Here is a 10,718-nt window from a genome sequence, read left to right on the forward strand (position 1 = left end):
TGCTATTTATAGTAACGATAGCATCAATCTCTATCCTAGTAATCTTGCGACTTGCTCTAAGCAGATATAAAAAACACACCGCGAAAAAGGCAATGAATGTCTTAGTAAGAGAGGTCACCGAGCGAATCGTGGACGATTCCCACTTAGGAAGGGAGGAGTTAACTCGAAACGCAAACCACCAAAATACCAAGTCAGCATTGTCTGCCTAATATCCGCTTCAGGCAATGCTGAACATTAACACCACCCCAATCCATGACCAACGGCCCGAGTTATGATCCAACGACAAGCAACAACAAACGATACGCACAAGCTACCGTAGCCGTGGGATCCGCTGACGCAGCACAAATATAACGCAAACAAGCGACGACTTACACTACACGCAAGTCGACGTATCGTGGGATTCGCTGACACTGCATCTGACAAAACATAGCAACGACAGCGACGACAGCAGCGACGACGGCAGCGGCAGTGAGGACGGCTTAGGCTTAGACTTAAGAGTAAGAATGTTTTAGAGTTTAGTTCTGATCGAGCCTGAATAAAGCGCACTAGTGCCTAAAAATAATTTATATAAGGGTGTTGTTACAAACTCTTGAAAGTGTCATATATATATATAAATTAATGCGCTAGAGACTTATAATTTTACAGCCGAGATAATGAGAGAGAATTTCAAAGCAGAAGTGTCAGGTTTTAACTAGGGGCGTGGTACCGCCCACAGTTAATTAAAAACCCATATCTCGAAAGTATACAACAGATTTCAACCAAAATTCGTAGGTAATATTATCCTAACATTCTTACTTCACAGTGGAAGAATGGCGAAATCTGACGAAAACCACTCCTGCTTCCCATATGAAAGAATTTTAAATTCAATCTTTCAGTTTGCAATACACAAATCACGAATTTCAGAAGAAACATTGAAGCATATCTAAAAAAATATAATATATTATATTTATTATACCCTGAACAGGGTATATTAAGTTTGTCACGAAGTTTGTAACATCCAGAAGGAAGCGTCGGAGACCCTATAAAGTACATATATATATAAATGATCAGTATGTCGAGCTGAGTCGATTTAGCCTTGTCCGTCCGTCTGTCATTTTCTCTTCAAGAAGCTGTTCATTTGTCGGAACGGCCGATATCGGACCACTATAACATATAGCTGCCATATAAACTGAACGATCGGAATCAAGTTCTTGTATGGAAAACTTTCATATTTGCCAATGTATCTTCACCAAATTTGGTATAGATTATTTTCTAAGGCAACAATGTAATCTCCGAAGAAATTGTTCAGATCGGTTAACTATAGCATATAGCTACCATACAAACTGAACGATCGGAATCAAATGCTGGTATGGAAAACTTTTGCATTTGACAAGATATATTTACGAAATTTGGTATAAATTATTTTCAAAGGCACCAATGTAATCTGTGAAGGGTATATTAGCTTCAGTGCAGCCGAAGTTAACGTTTTTTCTTGTTAACTATTGAGTTTACATAGATTTTTGATATTAAGTTTGCCTTACAAAAAATTATTGAAGATGTTTTAAGATGTGATTATCATTCTTGCTTTATCTGTAGCAAAATCCTAATTTTCTTGCAAGTTCAGATCCCAAACATAAGCCAGTCCTGATACTCGATTTTAACGATTATAATTCTTTATTCGATACTAGCAGCGGAGATTGCCAATAATTCTGAAAGAAACGCAAGTTTCTCAAAAAATAAAATGGAGACAGATTAGTTATAGAACTGTCGTTGATATTTCTTTAAAAATATCAAGAGGATATTTTTCAGCGAACATGAACGTAGCAGCCAAAATGTCTTTTAGCTATATTTTTGGAAAGAGACACAAAAATGTTACAGAGAACCTGTTCGTGATTTCTGCAATTATCGAATTCATGATAGCAAAGAAAGTGGGTGCAATCATCTTTTTACTAGTACAATTTCTTCCAAGTCGTTGAGTTATATACTATATTTATATACATATGTTATATATTCGTCGTGTTGCCTTTTACAATTGGCAACTGTGCGACTGCAATCATAACAGACAGCCGAACGATTTTCTACTTGACTTGCACTCCTGCTCTCTGAGAGCACTCGTCAACAACTCGGTATAAGGGAACTCCTTACGTACAGCTGCAACCGAAACCATTGGTTTTCGGAAAGTGCAAAAGAACAGCTGGTACGACGAGGAGTGCCGTGTCGGAGCGGAGAGAAAACAGGCCGCCTATCTCGCAACGTTACGATCGATCACTACACGTGCGGGATGGGATAGATACCGAGAGTTGAAGAGGGAAGCGAGACGCATTTGTAGACAGAAAAAGAAATAGGCCGAAATGCGTGAGTACCAAGAGCATGATAAGCTGGCCGACAGGGGTAATGCCCGAAAATTCTACGAAAAAAAGCGGTGGCTTACAGAAGGTTTCAAGACCGGAGCATACTCTTGTAGAACCCCCAAAGCTGATCCAGTCACTGATGCCCAAAGCATACTTAGATTATGGAGGGAATACTTCTCCAGCCTGCTGAATGGCAGTGAACGCACAACACCAGGAGAAGGAGAACCCGATTCCCCAATCGATGACGATGGAGCAGACGTTCCATTACCCGACCATGAAGAAGTTCGAATAGCAATTGCTCGCCTGAAGAACAACAAAGCGGCAGGGGCCGACGGATTGCCGGCCGAGCTATTCAAACACGGTGGCGAAGAACTGATAAGGAGCATGCATCAGCTTCTTTGTAAAATATGGTCGGACGAAAGCATGCCCAACGAATGCAATTTAAGTGTACTATACCCAATCCATAAAAAAGGAGACCCCACAATCTGCGCCAACTACCGTGGGACTTGCCTCCTCAACATCGCATATAAGGTTGTATCGAGCGTATTGTGTGAAAGATTAAAGCCCACCGTCAACAAACTGATTGGACCTTATCAGTGTGGCTTTAGACGTGGCAAAACAACAACCGACCAGATATTCACCATGCGCCAAATCTTGGAAAAGACCCGTGAAAGGAGAATCGACACACACCACCTCTTCGTTGATTTCAAAGCTGCTTTCGACAGCACGAAAAGGAGCTGCCTTTATGCCGCGATGTCTGAATTTGTTATCCCCGCAAAACTAATACGGCTGTGCAAGCTAACGTTGAAATCGGGAAGGACCTCTCCGAGCCGCTCGATACCAAGCGAGGTTTCAGACAAGGCGATTCCCTATCGTGCGACTTTTTCAACCTGCTTTTGAAGAAAATAATTCGAGCCGCAGAACTAAATAGAGAAGGTACTATCTTCTATAAGAGTGTACAGCTGCTGGCGTATGCCGATGATATTGATATCATCGTCCTCAACACACGCGCCGTTAGTTTAGCTCTCTCCAGGCTGGACAAGAAGCAAGAGAAATGGGTCTGGCAGTAAATGAGGGCAAGACGAAATATCTCCTGTCATCAAACAAACAGTCGTCGCGCTCGCGACTTGGCACTCACGTCACTGCTGACACTCAAAACTTTGAAGTTGTAGATAATTTCGTCTATCTTGGAACCAGCGTAAACATCACCAACAATGTCAGCCTAGAAATCCAACGCAGAATAACTCTTGCCAACAGGTTTTACTTCGGACTGAGTAGGCAATTGAGAAGCAAAGTCCTCTCTCGACAAGCAAAACCAAACTCTATAAGTCACTCATAATTCCCGTCCTGCTATATGGTGCAGAGTCTTGGACGATGTCAACAACGGATGAGTCGATGTTGCGAGTTTTCGAGAGAAAAGTTCTGCGAAAGATTTATGGTCCTTTGCGCGTTAGCCACGGCGAATATCGCATTCGATGGAACGATGAGCTGTGCGAGATATACGACGACATTGACATAGTTCCGCGAATTAAAAGACAGCGGCTACGCTGGCTAGGTCATGTTGTCCGGATGGACGAAAACACTCCAGCTCTGAAAGTATTCGACGCAGTACCCACCGGGGGAAGCAGAGGAAGACCCCCACCCCGTTGGAAGGACCAAATGGAGAAGGACCTGGCTTCGCTTGGAATATCCAATTTGCGTCACGTAGCAAAAATAAGAAACGACTGGCGAGCTGTTGCTAACTCGGCTATAATCGCGTAAGTAGTGTGTACGCCAATTAAGAAGAAGAACTGTGCGACTTTCATTCAAATTCACACTCCCCTGGTTCCCTTAAATCTGTAAACTATCAAGTATTCAAGGTTGATAGTAGCATTATTACTTTATAGAACTGAAATCACGTATGTAATTTATTGATTGTGAGAATCTTCACGCGCCATCTGTATGGCTCAAAGCCCCTTCAAATTTTTTTACGGCTAAATGTTTTAGCACTGCATTATAAAAGAACATTCAAATAAAATTTGCGAAATAGAGGTTTGCTTTGTTCTTTTAATTGTTGTTGACCGCAAAGAAGTCTGTAGGAGCAGATTTCAAATTACAAAATTACATATTATGTGTTAATCGATAGTAATTCATACTGTCAATAATTGTTGAATTAATAACTTGCAAACAATTGTTTCAGAGCACCGGGCACTCCTGAGAACCGCGATACCATCAATGAATCTTGTAACTATAATCACAAGTGTTTTTATACAATTTGTTGCTACAGAGCATAATAGTTTTGTTCACCTAACGGTTGTAAGTATCACCTAAAACTAATCGAGGTAGACAGACGGTTATTCATATATGTATAAGTATAAATGATTAGGATGACGAGACTAATTGAAATCCGAGTGACTCTGTATCTGTCCATTAGTGCGAGCTGTAACTTGTAAAAATTGAGATATCTTGATCGAGTTCATAGATGAACGTAATAAGGAAATAGTTGAAAAATGGATGTGGTCCCATCTAATAAGTTTAATGTATATACTTATCTTCTAAACCGCTACAAGAACCAAATTCAGCTAGCAACTAATTTCACTTCCGCTTTCCAGTATATGTAGAAATCAAGAAGAATTAATATATCAAGATAAAACTTTGCACGAATAGTGTTTGTGAGCAGAAGTTTTACCTCGGAAACTCGTAGCGAGGCGTGGATGATGAGTGACTTAATGAGTTTGGCCTTTGATCGTCGAGAGAGGACTTGCCTTGGATTTCAAAGCTGAAATTGCCGTTCATGTTAACACTTGTCTCAAGGTAGACGAAATTATCTACGACTTCGAAGTTATGACTGTGCGACGACTGTTCGTTTGATGATCTCATTCATTACAATAGCCGTTTGCTTTGCTGCTTTATCCAACCTGGAGAAAGCAGAAAAAACGGCGGGGTTCTTATGGCTAACGATGCTGATGTTATCGAAGTAGGCCAGTAGCTGCACATTCTTACGAAAGATTGTACCTTCTCGATTGGGTTCTGCAGCTCGAATTATTTTCCCCAGGAGTATATTGAAGGAGTCGCACGATATACCAAAACCACCAAAGATGCCTTCTTTTCCATCCCTGGCATTAAAGACGCCAAGCACGATTTCGAGTCGTGGTGGGGCAGCTCTCATAGATGTGTTGCAAGCGCTCATAGAAATCTTATTTGAAGAACTTCGGTTTCACCGGGGTTAATGCCAAGACTCGGCGACTGACTCTCTCTCCAATAACGAATATTATACCGAAATTGCGCTATTTTTTGTAGTACTGTAGTAAATGTCACAAGGGCAAAGTCGTCTCAATCCTCGTCCCGTCCATCTCATTTCTTGGACGGCGCTGATATTAGCCTTTACTCTCGCGACGACATAAACCGGTTGAGTAGCGGTACCTTCCCACATAAAAAATCTGACCTTCTAGGTGGTTCGAGGCTGTTTTGTACTTTTCGTGGGGGGTATATTTTAAGTGGGATTTAAAACCTGGGGAGGAATGTTTAGCCTTTCATTGGCTAACAAGCCTTAGGAACCTGAAAATGCTTCCCTGCCTTTAAACATTGCAAGTAGCAAGAGAATGAAACGATAATTCATTTCATTTCTTTGAAAACACTGAAAATAGGGAAAAAAGTATTGACTCTTATGGCATTCCGAACACCATTATGTGATAAATTTATTAACTTCTTTTGATTTTAGGTATGAACATCAATACTAAATTCTAATTTTGTTAAGAGAAAACAAGTGTTAGCATGTAGCTGCTACAAAATAACTGGTAGATGAAAAAGAAAAGCTGCTTTGGATCGTTTTCAGGTGCTCGAATTTTAAGGAATTTCTCATCAAAACTACGTATATTTAAACAACAATAAATGTTAAAAAAAATTTAATTCTCTCGTTTTCGTTTCAGTCACTTGAAAGCACGCGTCGAATGCTTGCGCTCTGTGAAGAGGTAAGTAAAAGCCCACAATTTTCGTTTGTTATGAAAGTTAACTTGTATCTATTATGTAGAGTTAGATATATATGTAACTGTGCATTTAACTGTTAATAAGGAAATTACATAGTTGCTTCCGTGACTGTTTTCCTTTGAACATGATAAATTATTGTTCAAGATTCAAGATTTTATTAAAGCGTGTTTTACACAGGACCGATTCTGCCATCAAGTGATCGTTCGTACAAGGTGCTTTCCAAAGTAAGCAGGACTTTATGAATCTAGGGACCCTGGTGGCGCCATCTATATGTCGACTGGTGCGTTAGAATCTGTTATCTTTATCCATTGACATTTTATCGAGTGGAATTGAAGTTATTGCTTTTTAAGTGTCAGTATGTTTGTGTTATCGGTGCAAAAATGAGCTTAGAACAAAGAGCCAACATTAAATTTTGTTTCAAAATTGGTAAAACTTTTACCGAAACATTTTACGACATTGCCTATAGGCAATATCTTGTAACTTTGTAACTCTCGAAACAGGACTCCTAGGATTTTGAAATTTTGGTCAGTTCATATTAAGGTCGCGATTAAAACATATGTATCTTTACTCAAATTGTTTTTAGCATCGCTCATTTTAATTCGAGCATGAGAGGGTTAATGTACTTGTCATATCATCACCAATATATAGGGAGACAGCATTTATATTAGTTTTATAGAGGTCAGGGCGAGTTTTCACCCGGCTTTATTTATTTTTAATCAAAATATGCACCATTATTATAAAAACGAGACTGCATAATTTTATTAAGACAACTCACAATATGCTGTATAAAGTCAGACGGAAGTTTAAAAATTTCTTCATTAGTTATATGAGGACTAAGCAGTGGCGTAGCTAGGGTGGGGCGAAGGGGGCCGTCGCCCCGGGCGCAACGCCTTGGGGCGGCAAAACGACCTTCGCTGGTTTTTAATATTCAGAAAAATACTTCAACAAATTTTTTTACAAAATTTATTATAAAAGATAAAAAGTTTTACACTTACAATGTAATAATCTGAATAACAATGAAAAATATTAATTTTTACTCGAATACTCTTCAGTCTTTGAATTTGTCTTATATCTTTCTTAAAAATGGTAGTAGAACTCAAAGATGCACTTTTCTAGCTTTGATCGCTGCAAAATCACATATCATATCATTGCAATTTAAAGTTGAAGCAGTTTCACATTGCATTGAGAGAATCGCATGATTGGACCAGTCTACTCTGACTCATGGTCGATCTCAAGTAAGATTTGATCAATTTAAGTTTGCTAAAAGATCTTTTACAAGATGCAACTGATACAGGTGTAGTGAGTAGTATTCCTATTTTTACTCCGCCGTCGCGACGTGTCACTCTCACAGTTACCCTATGCTTTGAATGTAAGAAATATTTTTATTTCTCCATATTTTCAAAAATGGTATTTAGAAACTCCAATTTGGACAAAAATTCCTGCAAATTGTGTCAAAAGTGTACAAGATATAGGGCGAAAATGGGTTTTTTCTGTGGCTTTTAATAAGATGTCTTGTAAATTTACCTCGAAAACCGTGTTGTGAGAGTTTTGGAACTTCAGAATTTGCGTGGCTTCGAGTTCCTAAATTTTATATACTTAATATCGAAGATATTTTGTAAAAATTCACTTTTGTTCGAACCACTTCATGAAACTTGTAGGTAGGTAGATAAAGGGGCGCGGCAGAACATCCTTGGCTCCGGGCGCCCGAAGTTGTAGCTACGCCACTAGGACTAAGGGAGCATTAACCCGAGTCAACCCATTTTAAACATACAGACATACTATTAAAAAGTGATTTATCCAAATTTTAGTAATATATCTATTTTTTTGAACGATTGGTACCGACACATCTCAGAGGCACCATATGTGCAAAGTTTTATCCGAATATATTCATTGGTGCGTGTTTTGTATACTTGAAACTATAAGAATCATAAGGAATTTAAAATTGTGCTATATGGCGTGGTTTTAGTAGTCTTTTGTACATTTTTGCTTTTGATTCGTAGATATGTGATTTTACCCAAAGACTACCCATTTTGTGCACAAGAGGATGATGATGTTATAAAAATTTGCCCTCCAAATTTCAATACTAAACCTCACAGAATGACCAAAATTTTCAGTAAAAATTCAGCCATACTCATATTTTGTGTCTGGGTCCTTGAAAAGTTTCAAACCGATTTTGACAAATTTGGGACTAATAGCCTTTAAGCCAGTATTTGTGTGTGAATACCTTCAAGTTTAAATCAAACACCAGCTCCTATAAAGCCCTTTCATACAATTTAGAGTGCACATTTTAGTGTCTATGATGTTTTTATGTATTTAGTTTTTCCAACTTTAGTGGACGTAGTTACTATCCGAGTCTACCCATTTTCACAGTTTATGAACGCCTTCAGAAAGTTTGGTTAGCCTCAACAGTTCCATTAAACCATTTAGGGGAAGGCCGACACCCATATTCTGTGCAATATTTTATCAAATTACTATAGCACAAATAATTATTAACACTTCATAAATAGTAACTGTAAATTATGAAAAACAAATTAGATATAAGAAATTTCTTAAGTATTGTTTTGCATTAACTCTGTAAAAGCAAACTTAATATTTGAAAATTTTGAACAAAGTATAATTTGAAGCGATTAAGTACCACCAGCAGTAGTCAATTTAGTACCTAAGTTTTTATACCATACCGTTAACATTATCAATAACTTAGTGTACTTCTTATGGCGATAATTCACACCTAACCTTAGACAATGCCCTAACTTAAATTTCGAACAACAACGACGCATTTTACGGACATTGTATTTAGAAGATGTGGAAACGGTAATCATAAGCAGATTTTTTCGCATACTACTTGACTTAAAAGACAGGTCACTAATTGACAAATCAATTGATGAGTCTCAGCTACAGTTGGCATTAAACTCGTTACCAAGACAGGCAAATAAGGACACCTACTCTACGAATTCAAATAGCTATTCGTGCCGAAACCAAAAATAACCACCACAATTGTGAACACTGTCAATTGGGAAGCCGAGTTCAAATTCCCATTACGATAATGACTGCCAAACATACATATGTTTAGCGATCCACCGATATTCCTATGATATCCGTGCCTTACTTAACAAAGATGCCACCTGCATCGGATATAAATCGATTACGTTCACCTTTAAACATAAACCAAAAAGGCGGAATCACGACATATATTATCAACGGCAATATCATAGTTTTATCAACTTCTAGAAGACACTTGAATCTGATACCTATATACAAGGTGCGTTCCAAAGTAAGCAGGACTTTAAAGAAAAAAGCAGAACAAATGGGTTTTTCGGCAAAATCAATTTATTTTATTCAAAATAATATCCTTCAGCTTCAAAACAGCATTTTACACAATCCAAAAGCATGTCGAACGAGTGTTTTAGCTCGTTGGCCGGTATGGCCAGTATGCCGGTGTAAGCCTTTTGAATGGCCTCTACGTCTGCATAACGCTTTCCTTTCATGGGCAAATGCATTTTTCCGAAAAGGAAAAAATCAGGTGTATGACGGGGCGTGGTTAATGGTTAAAATGTGATTTTTGTCAAATAATCGGTCACAAGCGTCGATCGATGAAACGGCGCATTAACGTGCAACAAATGATAACTTTCATCTTCGCGATATTCGGGACGAATACGATGCACCAAACGCTTCAAAGCTCCAAGGAAGAATACCGCATTAACGGACAAGACAGTGAAAATAAAATATTGTTCATACATATCCACATGTAAAAGTACTGTGGTACAAAAAGTGCATATATATGAAAAAACAAAAAAAAAAAAGATAAATATATAAATAAAGTGATAAAGTGCTGTGCAAAAAACATACGACATAACATAAAAATTTACAAACAAAAATTGCTGCGTCTAGGCCACCACAAAACAAATATAATAAAAATTGAGTATTAATAAGTTTTTGAAAAACCATAAATAAATAAAATAAAGGAACAAAATTTTACAAAACTTAAAAGAGTTATCCAGTGGGAATAGTGCACACATATAAAACAACAAAAAAAAAAATTATAAATAAACTAACATTTTAAGAATACGGTGCTGAAAAAAAAAATTTAATAATAATAAATATAAATATTAAAAATTCATAAAAACCATAAATCGGGCGCGCTCTAACTATAAAAATACTAATAATTATAAAACAAATCGGGCGCGGTCTAAAAAACAAAAAAAAAAAAAAAGCAAAATTATAACTTAAATCGGGCGCGATATAATAAAAAAAAAAAAACCAACATAAAAACGAACACATACCTACATGCATACATACTCTACAAAGGAGGAAACAGGAGCAAGAGGACACTAAACAAAGGAGGAAATTAGGAAAGGAACATTAAACACACGAGGAAATAGGAGAACACTAAACACAGGCGGAAACCGAAAGCGGATAATATTC

At 37.8% G+C, this 10,718-nt stretch overlaps 1 protein-coding gene and 1 long non-coding RNA gene across 6 annotated transcripts in view; one reads left to right on the forward strand and one right to left on the reverse strand.

Annotated features, from left to right (window-relative positions):
* The window catches only part of LOC126764341 (uncharacterized), a 473,995-nt gene that overhangs the window by 201,151 nt on the left and 262,126 nt on the right, over nucleotides 1-10,718 (reverse strand). The gene's annotated exons all lie outside the window — the stretch shown is intronic.
* LOC126764081 (synaptosomal-associated protein 25) overlaps nucleotides 1-10,718 on the forward strand; it is a 532,618-nt gene that overhangs the window by 98,536 nt on the left and 423,364 nt on the right. For all 5 annotated transcript variants that reach the window (XM_050481865.1, XM_050481867.1, XM_050481868.1 and 2 more), the window contains one exon: nucleotides 6,239-6,280. In XM_050481865.1, the coding sequence (XP_050337822.1) occupies nucleotides 6,239-6,280 (42 nt within the window). The remainder of the gene's footprint in view (nucleotides 1-6,238; nucleotides 6,281-10,718) is intronic.

The sequence above is a fragment of the Bactrocera neohumeralis genome, unplaced genomic scaffold (genome assembly GCF_024586455.1).
Source record: "Bactrocera neohumeralis isolate Rockhampton unplaced genomic scaffold, APGP_CSIRO_Bneo_wtdbg2-racon-allhic-juicebox.fasta_v2 cluster09, whole genome shotgun sequence".
Taxonomy (NCBI): Eukaryota; Metazoa; Arthropoda; class Insecta; order Diptera; family Tephritidae; genus Bactrocera; species Bactrocera neohumeralis.